We start from the raw sequence: 21,167 nt of genomic DNA on the forward strand, positions 1-21,167 counted from the left end.
TACGCTGAATGACTTTTACAATTTCAAACTGTGATAGAAAAGATCGAGTCCATTTGTTTTATCAATTGTATATCTACAGAGGGAAGACTACATTGGTACATTTGTATTTATATGTTGAGGCTGGGCTGAACAAAAAGAGGTCTTATTTTTACTTTTATTTGAGCAATTTCTTATCATTTAAAAATTGTTTCATATGTATTCATGTATGCTATACCCATTTGTATTTCACAGCTGTTTATGGTGTAATAAGAAATCGAGGCAACTTTGGTGATGTTAATGTGTCATGGGTGGTTAGTCCGGATTTCACACAGGATGTATTTCCTGTCCAAGGGATTCTTTTCTTTAGAGATCAGGAATTTTCAAAAAATATCACCATTTACTCCCTTCCAGATGAGGTAAGTGTTACATACATAACTCTCTTTTTGATGCTTAGTCGTTATTTTTATTAAATAATTAAACGTTTAGTAAATTTATTTTGTCATGAGAGTATGTGGTAAAAGAGCTCAGGTATGGTAATGTTTGACTATAAGCTGAAAAGTGTTATTTTTGGTATCCCAGAAGGCATTTTTGACTATTAGAACTGATAGTCACTGGTGACATTGCATAGGATTCCCAGTTGTGAGAGAGGTTAAGTGCTTGGTTTGTACAAAGGTAAGGGCTCCATCTGCCATGTATCCTGTGGTGCACCCTCAGAATCAGGACACTGGACAAGATGGACAGTGGACTCAAGGTAATGAAGAGAAGGAACCTAGTTAACAATGGGGGTGGACTTTTCTGAGGGGAACTGTGCTTTGAACAGGTGTGGAAGCCTGTCTTCTTTCCTTCAAACTTGTGCCTTGAGAGGCAAAATTCCAACACTCTCCCACTTAGGATGCAGAGAAGACCAGCTCACATGAATGAAGTGAAAGGAATCTCATTTTATTAGAACAGAGGAATGAGGTCTTTAGGATATACTTGGGTAAAAAGTAAAATTTGTAAGGGGCTTTTGAGAGCTGGCCGAACTTTTGTTACTGTTATGAACTCTGTTCTGAATGTGTCAAAAGTTATTTTTCTTTTCCATTTTTTTTCCCCTTTAAAACAACATATATATATCCAGAGTTCCCTTTGTGGCTCAGCGGTTAACAAACCCAACTAGGATGCATGAGGATATGGGTTCAATCCCTGGCCTCACTCAATGGGTTAAGGATCCAGTGTTGCCGTGATCTGTGGTGTAGGCAGACGTGGCTTGGATCCCGTGTTGCTGTGGCTGTAGAGCAGGCTGGCAGCTGTGGTTCTGATTTGACCTCTAGCCTGGGAACTTCCATATGCCGGAGGTGCGGCCCTAAAAAAAAACCCAAAAAACAAAAACCAACATATCTCATTTTCTTACAGAAATAATATGAACTGTGTAGTATTTCTGTTTTTAACTTATGTAAGGCAAAATATGTATATTTCCATTAAATTTGATAGTGAGTCAGAATAAAGTGGCTATTTGGATGAATGTACATTAAAATTTTGAGGGGATCTGAGTCCTCCCTGAATAATTTAGGGTGGTTCTACCTCAAAAAATGGAAACGAACATTTATACTGTTATTTTAATAAAGCTGTTTTTTAAAAGAGAAAAATAATTTAGGAATATGTAATGGAATTATTTGTATAAATCATCTGACTAAAAACGTGTAACATTTTTCAAAAGATTCCGGAGGAAATGGAGGAATTTACTGTTATTCTACTTAATGCCACTGGAGGAGCTAAAATAGGAAATAAAACTACTGCAACTCTAAGGATTACAAGAAATGATGACCCCATTTATTTTGCAGGTGGTATTACTATCTTATTTGAGTTCGCATCTTTCTTGAAGAGTATAAAAATACTTTTTTTCAGTAATTATTTTAAGGGAATATTTTCAGTAAAGCAAAATTGTTGCTTATTGAAATATGATTCCATAATTTGCTTGGATGATCATTATTTAATCTCTCTGGAATTTTAACAAATATTTTTAAGGATCTTCTGAAGGAATAGGAAAAAACATGTACTATTTTGTTAGCTTTGTTCTTCTCCTGCTTTTAAATTCCAGGTTATTTTCTTTCCTTTGTGCAAAAAAGAAAAAACATAAACAAAAAGAAAACAAAAATGCCCTCTTCCACATAATCTCTTCCAGTTCACAGTGCAACCAGTTCAGGGTACTTAATGAGTGCTATGATAACTACTCTTTAATGGACATATTAATTAAGATTTCCCCTTTTTTGCCACATTAATGCTTTCTTTAGAACTGCCTTTTGCTACCTGAGACATCTTTCAGTTTCATTTGGGGCACTTAATTAGTGTCTAATTCTTTCTTAAACCATTTTTTGCAAGCTGTTTAATTTAGAATTGTAGGAATCTTTTAAACCCCTTGAATTTTATGAATTTTCATTCTTAACCTTCAGTTAACACGTACTTAAGGAGTTAGTCATGTGTTCACCTTTCACCTTTCTGCTAACTGCTATGGCAAAAATAAAAGTTAAGGTATAAGCCATCTAGGCCTCTTCTCAAGGAATGTGTATGGTGCAAGTTTGGAAATGAAGTGTATGAAACAGTAGGCAGAGGATTCTAGATAGTATGCAATTGCTGACAAATTGGCCGTTGAAGATAGTGGATTCTGTAGGAATCAGGGCAGGAGGAGGGCCATTGACTGAAAGCATTCAGAGGAGACCTCATTTAGGCATTGAGTCTTTAAGTAGAGATATGATGGAGGGCATTTCTTGTGGGGGGCAGGGAGAAACTTATGTGATCTGAAAATATGTGGATAGGATCAGAAAAGCTCACACATCCCTTCTTTATGAATATTTCAGAACCTCGTGTAGTGAGGGTTCAAGAAGGTGAGACTGCCAACTTTATAGTTCTCAGAAATGGATCTGTTGACGTGGCCTGCACTGTCCGATATGCTACCATGGATGGGAAAGCTACTGCCAGAGAAGGAGACTTTGTTCCCATTGAAAAAGAAGAAATGCTTGTTTTTGCAGTTGGAAGTAGAGAGCAGAACATATCTGTATTCATTAACGAAGATGATGTCCCAGAAACAGATGAAGCCTTTTATATAATCCTCTTTAATTCAACAGGTAACTAAATTGTATTTTTGGCGGATCTGTTGTTTCAGTGCTGTCGCCTGTGATTGTTTGAGAGCAAAATACTTTGTTTCATTGCTTTCTTGAGGGAAGATGTGAAGAATATATGTGTTGAAGCTTCATGTATCTGGTATACCGTGTGTCATTATTTTTGATCTTTTTTTCAAACTATAGCACATGCAGAAAATGATGTTATATGAGCAAAAGAAATCTAGCTAAAGCTATGTTAGGTCTTTTCTAGTTACCCAACGGCTTAGGGCTTTAGTATTCTGTAGCCTCTTTCCTCCCAGCAAGGTGCTAGAAGCTGCTGGGAGCATAGTGGTTGGGGAGCTGCAGTCTATAGCTGGCTGAGCCCAACTGGCTCTTTGATAATTTTCTGTAGCTACAGCCACAGTGAATGACAGTTTACAAGGGGGAGAAGATAAGCTCTTTATTCTTCTCCATGCTATAAATGAAGCAGGCTGTTTTGACCCCATTACATGGGCTGAGACTGTTTTATCCCTATCGTTAGCAAATTGAAGGGGCTATAGTTTCTTTTGATATTTTATTAAGAGTACAAAGAGTGGAGTTCCCTGGTGGCTCAGGTTAAGGACCTGATGTTATCTCTTACTGCTGTGTGTTGAGTCACTGCTTGTGGTGCAGGTTTGATCCCTGGGCCAGGAACTTCCACATGTCATGGGTGTGGCCAAAAAAAAGAACAAAGAGCTATTTTTTTCTTTTAGATTGAGTTTAAGACATGATAACTCAATCATCATCGCTGATGATATGAGTGTCCTTTTCCTATATACAAGGACATTCTTCTACATAACAACAGTATAAACTCTACAGTCAGGAAGTTAACAATACAGTCATTGCCTCAGACCCCATTCACATTTCTCCACCTGTCTCCATAATGTCGTTTCTAGCAATGATCCTTTCCCATATCATGCATTTAATTTTTAGGTCTCTTTAATCTCTTCAGTCTGGAATAGTTCCTCAGTCTTTCCTTGATTTGCATGCCCTTTATAATAGAGAAGATTACAGGGTGGTTATATTGTAGAATGTCCTTCATTTTGGTTTGCTTGATGTTTCTTGTTATTAGATTCAGGCTTTTTGTATCCTTGGCGGGAATTTCATGGAAGCGATTTTGTGTTGTCATCGTACCCCTTCAGCTGGCACATGATTTTGTTTTGTCTCTTTATTGCCATGTTCACTTTGACCACAGTTTAGTTGGTGACTGCCAGGCTTTTCTACTGTACCTTTTGTTCCTTTATAATAAATATTTTGTGGGGAGATACTTTAAAACTATGGAAATATCCTGTTACCCATCAAACTTTCAGTTTTTTCACTGATATATTTATCACTCTGGACTCATAATTTCTATTTAATGCAGTGGTTATATTTTACTCTTTTTATTTATTTTGATGGTCAAATTGTCCCAGATTTTTCCTGTTCAAGATGACTTCTTTGTCTTTTTTGACATATCCCTATTATACTTTGAGCCTTTTCTTACTTCCTGGCACAGCAAGTTGTTCCAAACTCATTTTGCACTTTTCTTGTCACAGCCTTGAAATAGCCATTTCTTCAAGAAGCCCTGGTTCCTCTTAGTGAAGAATGTTGCTTACAAACCAGAATCTTGGCACTCAGTGTGCTAATTGTTATTGATATTATGCTCTTCTTAGGCCTTCTTACAGAGATAGGGAGTGTAAGTATGTATGTATTTATGTATACATACATATATTAACACAGCAGTTATGTATGCAAACACATTAACATCCAGCTGTATACATCGAAGACCATTCATTCATACCAATGTCTCCATTTCTATCCCGTATCACAGGGTTCATTTTAGTTTTCTCCCTTTTCATTTTTATCCCACTCTCCTCTGGTATCATGAAATCCAGTTCCTGTTATCTTGAATATATTTACTTATTTGATCAGTTCTCCCTGTGTGTAACCACTTTCCCATCGCTTCCTTTACTGTCTTCCCACAGTGAGACTGCCTTTCTTAGCTCGCTGGGGTTCCAGGTTCCTGCCCGTCCCCCATGTGCATGCCCTCCCACTGCCCTCAGACTCCAGCATCACACCAAGCCTTCCTCCTTTGGAAAGGCCCTCCTTACCAGGCAAGGGCTCTGACCTTGTGCTGGGTTTCTGTGGGGCCCTGCCCCTCACGCCCAGCTTGAATGCCTACTTTGCACTCAATCTGTGCCCCTTAGACTGAAATATTCAGAAAGAAGAGGAGGAAAAGAAAGAGACCACTTAGGTTTGTTTGTGTTGTGTTTATCCTTCTCCCTGTTCCTTTGTTTCTCTCTGTGTCTTTCTTCCTATTCTTCTTCCTCTCCTTCTCATTTTTTCACAGGATTTAACTAAGAATACCAGAAGATAAAGGCTAAGAGCTATCATCTGGTGAGGACAATTTTAATTATGTAGCATAAGGAACACAAAAGAAATTTCACAGTTGCAAAAACAAAAACAAAAATAAAAAACCCCAAAACATCAGTAGTCAGATCTTAGAGGAAAAACATTTTGGTGAATCCACTCAGCCTAAAGTTTAAATGAAAGGCATCATTACAGATGAAAATAATTTCAGTGAAGTAAAAGTGCAAAACAGAACGTTTTGCTGTGAGGTATAGGAAGTTGATGAAAAATTGACCCTGTCTTAATAGCATTTACTCTGGAAATAAGTTCCTAATGCCATCTATTAATCTGATATAATTCTGGTAAAAATTATGTCTCAAGCATGTGTGGGGTCAAAATGTCACTGGAGTTAAACTACTGTCAGGAACAAAATGTCACTATGATTAAATTGATACATCAAAACATTCTGTATCTCGGAGTTCCCGTCGTGGCCGAAGTGGTTAATGAATCCGACTAGGAACCATGAGGTTGCGGGTTCGATCCCTGCCCTTGCTCAGTGGGTTAACCATCCGGCGTTGCCATGAGCTGTGGTGTAGGTTGCAGCTGCAGCTCGGATCCCGCATTGCTGTGGCTCTGGCGTAGGCCGGTGGCTACAGCTCTGATTGGACCCCTAGCCTGGGAATCTCCATATGCCACGGGAGTGGCCCAAGAAATGCCAAAAAGACAAAAAAAAAGAAAAAAAAAACCAAAAAACAAAAAAAACATTCTGTATCTCTTGTAAAGAGAATGGAAAATAATTGCAAGGAGAGGCTGAGCATATTTAATTTGTAAGATACAGCATTGTGGAAATGTATATTTGAATTTGAAAGAGAAAGAGAGCGAAAGGGTGTAAAAGCAAGGGTGATAGCAGTGTGGCTGGGGCGGCTGTCCAGTGTTTGTGTGCGTGTGTGTACTGCTGCTGCATCTGACCTCAGTATTTTTCTAGAAATGGTGGCCTGTGAGGAGTTAATGACTTTAGCTATGAAGACTTGGATGACAAAATTTCTCTTCTTTCTTTATGATGTTCAAACATTGAGGGCCTGAGGAGACCAATGGTGGAAGGGCTTGAGGGGCAGCATTTCCGTGTGACCTAGTGCTGGCACTTGGTGATGTGCCTGATAGTTATTGTTCATAGTCTATGCCCTGAGACTGAATTATTGCATCAGAGAATATGGAGAAGCAGAATGAATTTTTAGTTCCTCCCATGACATGTCACATAACCAGTGCTCATCATAGCAGAACCCTGCCAGATGTAGGCTTTATTGGTTTTATTTGTTTCTCTTAGATTTTTTGCTATATTTGAAGTTGTTACTCTGAATGTCAGAATTTTCTAAATAGTGATTTATTTCTGTTTTTATGCTTTTTTCCTCTTTCCATTGGCTAATTATCAAGTCAGATTGAATACAGCTGTATATTTATGTAATTTATTTTTAATGTGCTGGTTTGCTACATATTTCTGTTTATATCATTTTAGTTTTAGGTGTTATACTTATCTAATTTGTAAAGTTTTATTTGGATCGGTTTAGCTAAGATTCATAAATAACTTCTCTGTACCAATTACTCAGCATTTGTCCTGCTAGGGTATGGAATTGATTAAGAAGCATTTGTCCAATGACCTACAGTAAAATTGTGTGTGTGTGTGTTTTGTGTGTGTATGTACTAATAATGCAAAAATCGCTATGCTAGATTGCCAAAGTGCAAAGTGCTGTAGAAACACAGTGGAGATGCACTTAACATGGGAATTCCTGGAAGGGTTGTTACTTAAGCTGGGTCCTGAGAAGTGATAATAGGTGAGTAGAAATGGAAGACTTTTGCTCACAGAGGGAATAGGTGCAGCAAAGAGGAAGAGCTGTGGACCTCAGGGGAGTGATGAGAAGAGACCTCATTTATTGGCTGTGATGGTGCAAACATGCTGTGGGAAGAACTGGAGTAGAAAGGGATCGAGTTCAACACCATAAAGATTGTTTTGTCCTAAGTGTAGCCAGATCAAATGCTGCTGCCTGAGGGCAGAGATCTAAAGGGAAATGCTCAAGCCATGATTCCAGTTCACATATCTTATGGGGTAATTCATTCATTTTTTTTTTTGAGGTGAAAAAGTATACCTCAAAATCTTGAAAGTGATACAGTTCTGTTTTTAATTTCTTTTTTTTTTCTTTTTCTCAAAAAAAGTTTTAATAATCTATCCAACAGTCTTTAAATAGTTGTCTGAAAGATAATATGCATATATATTTCTTTTTTTTCTTTTTCCTTTTTCTTTTTTCATTTTTTTATTACTCAAATGAATTTATCACATCTGTAGTGTTTTTAATTTCTAATTAAAGTGATACTCCTATTACAAAGAAAAATATCTTGTGCATTTTTTAATAAAGTAGTTCTTCTGTAATCAAACATTTCCTTAGAAACAAGTCACATTAAACTTATTTAGACATCTCTTTCATGTATTTATGACCTTTAATGAGGAAGTTCTTGCTGGAATTTGAATCTTATAAGGTCTTTTCTTAGTTTAAAAACACAAGTTTAACTGTAAGTTAAGTATTTTTTTTGTTATTTTGACCTTTCCATTTTTAATTTAGGTGATACAGTAGTATATCAACATGGAATAGCTACAGTGATAATTGAAGCTAATGATGACCCAAATGGTATTTTTTCTTTGGAGCCCATAGACAAAGCTGTAGAAGAAGGAAAGACTAATTCATTTTGGTAAGCATATTTGGATAATGCAAATTCAAAATTGGATAAAATAAATAACTGTGTACAGAAATTTGAAATACTGTTAATCTTTCAAAATTAAAAAAAAATTAAGAATTTGAATAATTTTGGGAGTTCCCATGATGGTGCAGCAGAAACAAATCCAACTAGTAGCCAAGAGGATGCAGGTTTGATCCCTGGCCTCACTTGGTGTGTTGGGGATCTGGCAGCATTACCATGAGCTGTGGTGTAAGTTGTAGATGCAGCTTGGATCCTGCTTTGCTGCGGCTGTGGTGTAGGCTGGCAGCTACAGCTCCAATTCTACCCCTAGCCTGGGAACTTCCATATGCCATGAGTGCAGCCTTGAAAAGTAAAAAAAAAAAAAAAAAAGAAAAAAAAAGAAAAAGGAATTTGAATAATTTCAAGGTTGGTAGTCTGAATGAATTTTAAACTTTGTTTATGCTGTTTCCACTTGTTAAAAAAAAAAAAAACAGACTAAAATAAAATAAAATTTAGTTCCCGTCGTGGCGCAGTGGTTAACGAATCCGACTAGGAACCGTGAGGTTGCGGGTTCGGTCCCTGGCCTTGCTCAGTGGGTTAAGGATCTGGCGTTGCCGTGAGCTGTGGTGTAGGTTGCAGACTCGGCTCGGATTCTGCGTTGCTGTGGCTCTGGCGTAGGCCAGTGGCTACAGCTCCGATTGGACCCCTAGCCTGGGAATCTCCATATGCCGCGGGAGCGGCCCAAGAAATAGCAAATAAAGACAAAAAAACAAACAAACACCATAACACTTTAAATGGTAGGTAGAAATGGTTCTCCCCACCCTTCTTACCCCAACTTCCATTCCTCATCAGGATTGGGAGACTTCAATTATCCTGGGTCTCTGGAACTCTTAATGATATGTGACTTCCCCCACCCTGTATTTTGCTTTGGAAGAACTTTTGCCAATTCCCATCTAAATATTTTCAATTGAATTTATCGCAGCTTTATCTTTTGGTTTAGACTTCAAAGACTATGATTTTTAAAACTGTTTCTCTTTACTACTTATAATTTGACTTTTTTCTTGCTTTTGCATGAGATTCTTCATGGTTGCTCAGTAAGAACTGGCTGACTGGTTTATATTAAAGTAGGTAAATAGATAAAAATATATTTCTGAGGTAATACAGAAAGTTTTGATTAGAGATAGATACAGTACTTATACATTTTTCATAAAAATAATTTTCTTTAATTTTTTTATATAGGATTTTGAGGCACCGTGGACACTTTGGCAATGTTTCTGTGGCTTGGCAGCTTTTTCAGAATGATTCTGCTTTGCAACTTGGACAAGAGTTCTATGAAACTTCAGGGATTGTTAACTTTATGGATGGAGAAGGAGCCAAACCAATAATTCTCCATGCTTTTCCAGACAAAATTCCTGAGTTCAATGAGTTTTATATTTTAAAGCTTATAAATATTTCAGGTGCCGTGTTTTTTCTTCTATTTTATTTTACCACCTAAAGTTAATATTTTATGCTGAAATAATTAGAGCTATATAGAAAATGCAGTTAATGAATAAGTTTTATGGCTGGAGACTGATCTCCATCTTCAAACTTGTAAATAGGTTTTCCTCTGCAACAAGTAGAATATCTCAAACAAAACTTTAGTGGAAATTAGGAAGTGTAGGTTCATGTTATCTTAAAGTCTGGTCTTTGTACCATAATTTAAACAAACAGTTTTCCCATCACTTTTGGTTTAAGGCATGGGAATTAAGCCTTTCTAGTTAATATTCTCTTTTCAGGCTCAAGTGACTATTAATGAAATTATACTGAACTAGAATACCCTTGAAAATGTGGTGAAAGCCGTATAGTGATACTTGTGTTTATTGATCAGCAAATAAATTCCTTAATGACAAGTTTACTAAACAAATTCTTTTTGTCTTCATCTTATTCTAGAAAGTACTTGCAATTCTGGTTTCTCATTCCTTATAAATTATCTTATTGCAGGTGGGTCCCCAGGCTCTGGGGGCCAACTAGCAGGAACCAACCTCCATGTTGCAGTAATGATTCCCTTCAATGATGATCCCTTTGGCATTTTTGTCTTGGATCCAGAGTGCCTAGAGAGAGAAGTGGCAGAAGATGTCCTCTCAGAAGATGATATGTCTTATATCACCAACTTTACTATTTTGAGGCAGCAGGGTGTCTTTGGTGACGTCCGAGTCAGCTGGGAAATACTGTCTAGTGCGTTCCCTGCTGGTTTGCCTCCAATGATAGATTTTCTGCTGGTGGGAATTTTCCCCAGTACTGTGCATTCACAACCACACATGAGACGTCACCATAGTGGGACGGATGCTTTGTACTTCAGTGGACGAGAGGGTGCATTTGGAACTGTCAATCCAGAATACTATCCCTCAAGGAACAACTCAATTGCCAACTTTACATTTTCAGCTTGGATAATGCCCCATGCCAACACGAATGGATTTGTTATAGCAAAGGATGATGGTAATGGAGGCATCTACTATGGGGTAAAAATTCAAACAAATGAATCCCATGTAACACTTTCCCTTCATTATAAAACACTGAGTTCCAATGTTACGTATATCGCCAAGACAACAGTCATGAGATATGTAGAAGAAAATGTCTGGCTTCATCTTCTCATTGTCCTAGATGATGGTATAATTGAATTTTACCTTGATGGGAATGCCATGCCCAGAGGAATCAAGAGTCTGAAAGGAGAAGCCATTACTGATGGTGAGTGTCATCTTTACAACTAAGACCCTGAATTTTGAGTTAAAATTTTTTTTAATAAAGTTTTTTGGTGTATAGATGACTTACAGTGTTGTGTTAGTTTCAGGTGTAGAGCAAAGTGAGTCAGCCATACATATACGTATATTTCCATTCTTTGCCAGAGTTTTTCTCCATAGAGGCTATCACAGAGTATTGAATAGATTTCCCTGAGTTACATAGTAGGTCCTTGTTAATGATTGATTTTGGAGTTTTTAAAAACATTGACTTTTAAAAAAGGCTAACAAGTATTTACAAATCTGCTTGTGTATTGGTTTAATTTCTTTAAATAATTTAAAAAATGTCTAAGTTCTGTGCCGAGTGGTACAGAAATGAATGAGGCAGAGTTCTCTGGCTCAGTGGGTTAAGGATCTGGTATTTTCTCTGTGGTGGCATGGATTCAGTCCCTGGCCCAAGAACTTCCACATGATGTGGGCATTGCCAAAACAAAAACAACCCACCCCCAAATATTATACACACACACACACTTATGTACAAAATATCCTTTGGTGCAGAATATCTTATATCCCAGTGATCACTGAGTCATTTTCATCATAATGGAAAATAGCCCTTATTTGATTGTATTCTGGTTACTTACCTAATAAAACTTTTTAATAAAATAGTTTCACTTTCTAAATCACACTTATGATTTAGGACAGGGTTATTGTGGATACTGTAGCATTTAAACCCATTTCTGATTTCAGGTCCAGGAACACTGAGAATTGGGGCAGGGATAAATGGCAATGACAGATTTACAGGTCTGATGCAGGATGTGAGGTCCTATGAGCAAAAATTGACCCTTGAAGAAATTTATGAACTTCATGCCACACCAGCAAAGAGTGATTTACACCCTATTTCTGGATATCTGGAGTTCAAAGAGGGAGAAACTAACAAATCATTCATTATCTCTGCAAGAGATGACAATGAAGAGGAAGGAGAAGAATTATTCATTCTTAAACTTGTCTCTGTATATGGAGGAGCTCGCATATCTGAAGAGAACACTACAGCAAGATTGGTAATACAAAAAAGTGACAATGCCAATGGCTTGTTTGGTTTCACAGGCTCCTGTATACCAGAGGTAAGGAGTGGGCTGGGTGATTTCAGAGTTAAAAGGTCAGCCTAGGTGGATTTGTTTAGGAGTGAGCTTTCTTTTCTTTGGTAAGATTGCTTGAGTCTTAACTCTAGGCCCAGAAGTATGCTACAGCCTGTGGTTGCAAATGTAAATTATAAGGTCTTTCTTTGCTCTTGGAAGTTCACAGTCTGAATCAGAAGCTTGATGAGCTGAGAAAAGTAATAACAAGTAGGCAAATGAAACTTTTAAATTATCTTTAAAGTTAATGCATTTTGCAGAATGCGTAATTATACTCCTTGTGTAATTTACTTTTTGGCTACCATGTAAATAAGTGAAATAATACATATTGGAAGCTTCTATGAATAATTGTAATCAAAAGTTTATCAAAATAGGATTTTTTGAGCCTTTTTCTTTCACATACTTGAAACGTTCTCAAGTAGTTACAGCGTTCTTCCATGTTGGTTGTGAGTCCCTTTCTTATCACCCTTCTTGGCCACCTTAATTCATTAAGTGGTTTTGCTGTCCTTATCAGTCCTTTCCAAGTTTTCAAAGATTTGTAATCATCTTGGTTACCTGTTCAGTAATGTGAGATCTTGTGAAACTACTTCACAGGTGTTGTGTCTGACAGCAGCAGCTCAGTGTCCTTGAAAGGATGCCAAGGAACAAGAGAGGTCTTTCCTTTGCAAGTTGATTCTTACAGGTTTAGAGGAGTATATACGTACATTGAAGCAATTAAGAAAAACATGAATGGGTAAAGCTTGAAAAAATATCTAGGTCATAGGCCTCATTGTAGCTTAGTTGGGATGCCTGGCTCTCTGGAGTGTAATATTGCCCCTCTTAGCTCTTTGGCTTGGTGATAATCCTAAGAGATCTTCAAATAGTGCTCTTTTTCTATGCCAGAAAGAGAATATCCTAGGCAGGGGGGACAAACGTCATACAGATCTGTGACTTAAAATAAGAAATATGTTTATAGTGGTAATACTGTTAGCTATTCAGTCATCAAAAAAACTACGTTACCTTTTTTATGCGCCTTTCTGATAGCTCATAATATCACTGTAACAAATATTAATTATTATTATATATGGCCACACCCACGGCACATGGAAGTTCTCTGATCAGGGATCAGATCCAGGCTGCAGCTGCAACCTATACCGCAGCTGCAGTGATGCCGGGTCCTTACCCACTGCCTTGGGCTGGGGATTTAACCCACACCTCCACTGTGACCTGAGCCACTGCAATCTCATTCTTAACTCATTTCCCTGCAGTGGGAACTCCCTTTTTTAAAATGAACAAATATTAATTATTACTCTCTCCACTTCATAGGCTTAGAAACAGCAGCTTAGAGACCTGGGAAAATAACTAGTTTTGATTGGATTAAATGAAATAGGATCAAATATGTGATTCACAGTGTGGCAATTAATAAATACTGATTTTCTTTCCTCTCCTCCTCCTTTTTTCGCTCCTAAGATACAAAGGGAGGAACTGGAATTTGAGCTTATGTCTTGTAACTTCTAACCTGTTGTATTTCCTGCCCGTATATCTTTAATATTATCATCTCTATTTTTCAAAAGACGACTTCTATCAGGTTGTGAGAGCCATTCTGGTGTAAAATCAGTTTTCCTTCTTATCCCTTCATAACTTGATACCTGCCTGTGGCTCTGACTTCTTGTGCAATTCTCTTTGGTCAGTGTTTTTCAGTCAGAGTTGCTTTGTTTCAGTTCCAATCTCAGGGTATCAGCACTTCCCAGCCTCTCTATCTGGAACACTTTTATTCCGGATCTTCAGGATTAGTTATGGGAGTCTCAGCTCCAAAGATACCTTCTCAGTGAAGCCTTTTTTATTTAGGTAATCCTCCCACTTCTCCCAACTGCTGCTCTCCATCCCTTCACTTGGTTTTACTTTTTTGTAGATTCGATTACACTCGTCAATTCCCTGTGTTATTGATAAGCCTACTTATATACTGGCTATCCTTTCTACCACAAAAGTGCAAGAGCTCAGAGTATATTAAGGTTTTATTATTGTTCATTATTATATCTATAACACATAAAATGGAACAGAGTAAGTATTCAAATATTTTTTGAAGTTGTATTTTAATATCAAGACACAAAGAGGCTCATAGTTCAAATAAACACATTTAGATTCAGCTTAGATGCATAAATAACCAAACTGAAAAAAAGATATATAAGTTTTAAAAGCTGTCTAAAATGAGGAACAGTTTTTGAATGTTTCTTTGACATTCTGGGTCATTATAGAAAGTTTCAAATACTGGCTTATCTCACACTTTCCACTGATAGGTGGTGTTGGTACTGGTATTTAGTTCCACCTAGGTATGCAACTTTGTCTGTTCCCAGATATTTCACAATTTGAACAGGTACAGTCAAGCCTTTGATTGCAGAAGACAACTTCTCTACGTAAGCCTGAACACATATACTAGTAGAAATGCTGCAAAGAGAACTAAAACATGACTGCTTATTCTCTAGGCCCATATGAGAGAGAAATAGAATACATCTGTATTGGAAAGAGTAAACTTTAGATGGTTAATATAGGAAATGTGTTGTGTTTAAAAAATCAAACTTCAGAATTTGATTGCCAGGAAGGTTACAGAATTTCCATTTTGGAGCATGTTAAGCATAGAAGTATATAACTCTTAATTTCATCTTGGGGTGATTAGAAGACAGAAGTAACATGAAATATTTTTGTGGTGGTGGTGACCATTGTCACTATTTATTGATTGCTTACTGAACTTGTTCTCTAAGTGTAGTCCAAGGATCCCTGTGGATTCCTGAGATCTTTCAGAAGTTCTAGAAAGGTCAAATCTAATTTTCTAAAATACTATGATGTCTTTTTCGTTTTACTGACACTTGCACTGCAGAAGCAGTGGTTGTCGAAATTGCTAGTAGCTGGCAGCTTTGTTCAAATCAAGAAAGTGGTACCAAACTGTGCCAATTGTTTCTTTTATTTGCCACCACGTAACCATAGTTTTAAAGGTGAAAAATTCACTTGAGTATCTTTAATGAAGCAGTACAAAACATTAATTTATAAAATCTCGACCCTTGAATACCTCTTTTTTAAGCATTGCATATCATGAAATGAGCAGCACAAATAAAGCACTTCTGTTACATTAACAAAATGTGATAGTTGTGAAGAAAAGCCCTTGTGCAGATACTAGCTGCTCTTTTTGTGGAGCACCATTTTTACTTGAAAAAGTGACTGACAAAGTTTGGTTATTCAGACTTGGGTATATGGCAGATATTTTCCTGAAAATAAATGAAGTGAGCCAAAGACTAAAAAGAAAATAATTGGTAGCATTTGTTGCCAATGATAAAAAATTGAGCTTGTGAACAAAAATTAGAATTTGGAGAACATATTACTTGCCAAGTGAGCTGGACAGTACTTAAAGACTTTTCAGATAAGATTGCTAATTAGCAAGTGTGATGTATTTATTTTGTATAATGAAATGTGTCAGCATTTGGAAGATCTGTGTAACTCAGTGAACTGATATTTTCCAGATAATCAGTGAACATATTGTTACAAAATCATGCATGGGTAAAAGATTGATTCAAAGTGCAGGGTATACCAATGGATTTGAATGTATTAGAGTATAATTCTACATTGCAGCTAAACTGTGAGAAACTACCACTTGTCAAATGTAAGATAAGGAAGGAGAATACCTGCAACTATCTGAAAAGACTGTTGTAATCCTCTTCCTTTTCCAGTTGTGTATATATGTATATACAGTCTTGATATAGTTCAACCAAAACAACAAGTAGCAACAGGCAAATTGATTCCAAAAGGAGATATGAGAATCTAGCTGTCTTCAATTAAGCTAGACATGGAAGAGAATTGCAAAAATGTAAAACAGTGCCCTCATCACAATTTTTTTTTTTTTTTGCTTTAGAAGATGCAGCTACTCATGAAATGCATTGCTTTTGTTAATATGTAATGAGTTTGTTATTGCTATTTTAAAATGCGTTAGTATATCAATATTTAATTTTTTTCTCTTTTTTCCTTTTTCTTTTGATTTTTAGGGCCGCACCTGCAGCATATGGAAGTTCCTAGTCTAAGGGTCAAATCAGAGCTACGTCTGCCAGCCTACACCACAGCCACAGCCACATGGGATCCGGAACTGCATCTGCAACCTACACCACAGCTCAGAGCAACGCCGAATCCTTAACCCAATGAGCGAGGCCAAGGATCAAACCCACATCCTCATGAATATTAGTTGAGTTCTTAACCTGCTGAGTGACAACAGGAACTTCTTTTTTTTTTTTTCTATTTGCATTAATAAAAATGGTACATATCAACAAATTTCACCCACATAAACAAGAAACTTCTTGGGCTTCTCAATAATGTTATGAGAGTTCAGGAGCCCTGAAACTAAAATGTTTTAGAATTGGCAGTTTACTCTATGCCTGGAGTTATCTTCAGAGTTTAAATTTTATGGTTATTTGCTTCATTTTCAGAAATAAAAACTACTGTCGCTTCAATTGGTACTTCTTCATTGTGTTGTTGCGGTGATAATTGAAAAGTTAATTTTTTTCTCATCCCTTCAAAAATGCTGAGGCCAATAAATATCCTTTAAAGATTTCTCCTGAGTTATGCTTTTACATTTTGTATAGATTCGTATAACATAAAGTACTGTTCAGGTTAAAATGAAAGCATATTCACATGGAATTAATGAAAATATATGGAATACGAGAGTCTGATACTTGATATATTGAAAGATATGACAGTTACTTTGTGATTTGTTTCCTCCTAGCCAGGTCCACCATGTCATGAAAAATAGCAGGTGCCTAATACATTTAACTGAAAGAATGAATAAATTTAAATGCAGATTAGAGCCCTGGAGGGAGGGGGATGGTGGTATGCCTAATAGTTCTTTGGATTCCAAGTGAGATCCATATTGAATTGATGATATATAGCCTGGTAACCACATTCTAATGTTGCCTTCCTGTACTTTGTTATTCTGTGTATTTTTGTTATTATTTTCTCTCTGCCTTATTTTTGTACTGTTTTTGTATGTCTTGCAATCTCGTATACCACATAATTATGAAATTACTTTTCATACTGATTCATAAAACTTGCTCTTCTTATTTTACTTTTATAATTAATATTTGGATTTTGTTTTATATATATTAACACAAGGCTTGAGGATAAATTTAGAACTATTTTGATGGGATCTTTGAAAATATGAGAGTATTGTTTAACTTGGACTGTGTTTTTAAGTGCCTGCCATATGTTATGTGAATAGATTCCTTTAGATATAAGTGGTATTGATATAATCTGATATCACAGATCATCACCCAAGCATGAAGCAAGATGAAAAATTAATTCGCTGTGTAGTTGTTTGGCTTTAATATTCTATTTCAATAGAGAAAGCCAGTTCATGGCTTGGAACAGTGCATTATTTTTTCTAGGAAAATATATTTCTAAAACTCTTCTCACTGTTAACTTTTATATTATTTTTCTGATCATCTGAAGATGTAACCAATTCCTGACTCAAAAGAGGAAACAGTAGTGGTTACTGTCGTTTCTTGTGAAAAACTGAGTGATGATGATTCTAATGATTATTACTTGATGTTATGCCTCTTCATATACTGGCTTAAAATTTGCTTATATTATGATTCTAAAATTAATTAGATGAATTTTTAATAGTACAAAGGATCTTTTGTTTATTCTTCATGTCATCTTCTTTTTTTTTTTTTTTTAAGGGCTGCACCTTTAGCATATGGAAGTTCCCAGGCTAGGGGTTGAATTGGAACTGCAGCCACCGGCCTTTGCCACAGCCACAGCAGTGCAGGATCCAAGCTGCACTGTGACCTACACTGCAGCTCACAGCAGCTCCAGATTCTTAACACTGAGTGGGGCCAGGGATAGAGCCTGAAACCTCATGGATACTAGTCAGATTCATTACTGCTGAGCAACAATGGGAACTCCTATTCTCTATGTCTTGATCACCGTCTGGTTTTACTAATTCCATCCTATGGTTCACTATTTCCTAAAGTGCTGTGCACGGACAGCCTTGGTTAGAAATATCTAATGCATGTTTCTAGATACCATTCCTGAATCACAACCCCATTTCTGAGTCAGAACCTCTGGTGGGAGATGGAATGGGAAGCAAAAAGCTGAATTAAAATCTTTTCTTAAGTGGAAAATGTCATACATACACAAACATGGAAAAAAAATAAGAATAGTGCACCCTCATGGCCCATCACCTAGCTTCAGTATTTATCAGCCTTGCTCCAATCTTGTTTTTTTCATGTTTGGCTGAAGTAATTTTTAAAGCACATATCAGTTATTATATCATTTCTCTGTAAATTCATAAGTATAAAAGTCAAATTTTTATCAAGCATCCTGGGTGATTTTTTTTTTATGAACACCTGATTTTGAAACTTCTCTACTTAAAACTTGAGTTTATTGTATAAATTCTTATTTTCTATGAAACTTTCATATATAGCATCTATCTGCATACATTTGTATTGTATATCATCTTTTCCCCTTTCTTTTTAAAACTAAAAATAGTAGGCAATAGATTTGAAGGAAGGCTTTACTAAATAAAAATATGGTCAAATAGCTTTCCCCATGATTCCTGCAAGCAAAATTCGGGAATGTCCTGGATGCTGCATGGTAACATGATTGCCTTGATAAAGAGCTGTAAGGAGGAGTTCCCTCTGTGATGCAACAGGATTGGCAGCATCTCTACAGTACCATGATGCAGGTTCAATCTCTGGACTGGCGGTGGGTGTTAAAGCATTGGGCATTGCCACAGCTGCGATGTAGGTCACAACTGTGGCTCAGGTCTGATCCCTGGCCCAGGAATTCCATATGCTATGGAGTGACTGCTCCCCCCCCCCAAAAAAAAGCTGTAAGCAAACATCACATTCCTCAAGTTGTCTTTGGATCTATTTAGTCTATACCTCTTGATAAAAGGGAAAGTTTGAATAGTCACAGATTCAGATTAATGGTTTAGTGGTTTATTAATTTAACTCATTCAGAATGTTCATTCTGATTAAAATTGAGGGTGAAAAAATGGAGCAAATTTGTTTCCATTGTGATAGGAATCTAAATACGTGGGGATTCGTTGCCTTTTTTTTAATATGCAAGCATATAAGTTCTTGATAAGATGAGGGAATGTTTTTATGTAGCTTTTTTTGGCTATCGTGTATGTGTATCTGTATTTTAAGGGGAAGAAATGTAAAATTTTTTTTAGCACATACTGTGTTACTAGGTAGCATATAAAGCACTTGTTTAACCTCCACCAAAATCACAATGAGACATTGTGATTGTCATTCTAAGAAGAGATCACTGAGGCTACGGATGCTTGGTAAGAGGTAGAGTGAAGACACCCAGGATTCTGACCTTAAAGCCGTGCTTTTTCCATTATGTATGTGTTTATATACCATACATAATGACAATGCTGATGTAAATGTCTAGATGGAAGTTAAATTAGGTGCTGTATTGAGCACTTGTTTCTCTTTGCTTCTTCCTCTTCATTCCAGCCTCTTAGGGTTGGAGAGCTCCACCTTCAGAACAGTTACTTCTGTGGTGACATGATAGGTGGGTTCCTAAAAATCTCTGCAGGAGGCCAAGTTGCATAATGAAAAATGTAGAACTTAATGGGAAGGGTGGGTCAGGAGAACACTACCCAAAAAAATTGGTCAGTGATATATAAAAAGAAAGGCCGGGACCTGATAAAAAACATTCTTATACAGTGTTTTAATTCTTAAATATGGTAATAAAGCATATACCTTGGAAAAAACCTTAAGTTGACTTGTGGAAGTCACATCAGAGAAACTGCAGCTTGTGTGTTACTGTGTTTCCTACTGCCATGTTTTAGGCTCCACCAGATTAGAAGTTCTGGTTTTGGTTGGGCCTGGGGGTGGGATGTGTTCCTCAGGAGACACACCAAGGGCTCTTTTGAACAACCATGTGGTCATCTTGGGGTTCTTATGCTAGTGAAGGGCAGGCAAATGAAAAAGTTAGAGCATTGTTACTACATGCTTGATCTTGTTGACTATGAGGCATAGGGTTGCTGCTCTGCTTTGGTGTAGGAGTGCTGATGCTCAGTGAAACTCAGGATTTACTAGAACCTGATTTACCTGGTGCTTCCATATTTATTGGCCAGTTTATAGATAAATTTCAAATCTGCTCTCTCCAGCTCTGGCATTGGCAGCAAAATAGCTCTATTTAATGATGACCAGAGGTGATTACTGATATGAAAGATAGAGATGACATATATATTAAGACGTATTTTGAGTTCTATTTACTCAGTTTTCTTTTTTATTTATTTAAATTATTATTATTATTATTATTATTATTATTATTATTATTATTTGTCTTTTAAGGACAGCACCCGTGGCATATGGAGTTTCCCAGGCTGGGGATCAAATTGGAGCTGTAGCCTCCAGCCTATGCCAGAGTCACAGCAACACGGCATCCGAGCCACATCTGCGGCCTACACCACAGCTCATGGAAATGCCGGATTCTTAGCCTACTGAGCAAGGCCAGGGGCCGAACCTGCGTCCTCATGGATGCTAGTCGGGTTCGTGAACCATTGAGCCACGACGGGAACTGCTAGTTCTTTTTTAAATGAATTATGTTGGATAATGTAAAAATAAAATTGAATTGAGAGACTGAGAGGAGTTTGAAGATCTATTCTAAATGATATCCCAAATTCTGCTCCGTATAATTTTTAAATATTACCTTAAAGTATGTGGGTAAAATTATTTTCCATGTGGAAAAAATTGGCAGATACATACGTATACATACATATATGGAAATAAGACAAAAATATCAAAAAGATACTAAGCATTGTGTCGGTGACCTCCTTTACCTGACTGTTGTCTCCCACCCGGAATTTCTCAAGGCTCTCCCCGCTGAACTCTTTATACCACCTGTGAAATGATTTCACCCAATCCCCTCTACTACTTCCTATGTCCATGCCTAGGAAGTTCTCTCTGATGTGTTCCACACTCTACCAGTTCCTTTGATACTGAATTCATCATACAATTATGAGTTTGTTTTCCTTTTTAGACTTAGAGAAAGGATTGTGCTTTTTTTTTTTTTTTCTTCCAATCTTTTGTAACTATAGCATCCAGCACAGTGGCTGACATACAGGAGGTTTCAATGAATGAATTACATATATAGTTAATTCATTTTCATGATTGTTTTTGCCTTATTATCCCTTT

At 36.9% G+C, this 21,167-nt stretch overlaps 1 protein-coding gene across 1 annotated transcript in view; it reads left to right on the forward strand.

Annotated features, from left to right (window-relative positions):
* Nucleotides 1–21,167, forward strand: part of ADGRV1 (adhesion G protein-coupled receptor V1) — a 538,647-nt gene that overhangs the window by 73,654 nt on the left and 443,826 nt on the right. The window contains exons 15-21 of the mRNA XM_047778281.1: nucleotides 232–395; nucleotides 1,676–1,799; nucleotides 2,814–3,080; nucleotides 8,036–8,162; nucleotides 9,390–9,607; nucleotides 10,131–10,874; nucleotides 11,612–11,985. Of these exons, the coding sequence (XP_047634237.1) occupies nucleotides 232–395; nucleotides 1,676–1,799; nucleotides 2,814–3,080; nucleotides 8,036–8,162; nucleotides 9,390–9,607; nucleotides 10,131–10,874; nucleotides 11,612–11,985 (2,018 nt within the window). The remainder of the gene's footprint in view (nucleotides 1–231; nucleotides 396–1,675; nucleotides 1,800–2,813; nucleotides 3,081–8,035; nucleotides 8,163–9,389; nucleotides 9,608–10,130; nucleotides 10,875–11,611; nucleotides 11,986–21,167) is intronic.

Source organism: Phacochoerus africanus, chromosome 4 (genome assembly GCF_016906955.1).
Source record: "Phacochoerus africanus isolate WHEZ1 chromosome 4, ROS_Pafr_v1, whole genome shotgun sequence".
In the NCBI taxonomy this organism is placed as follows: domain Eukaryota; kingdom Metazoa; phylum Chordata; class Mammalia; order Artiodactyla; family Suidae; genus Phacochoerus; species Phacochoerus africanus.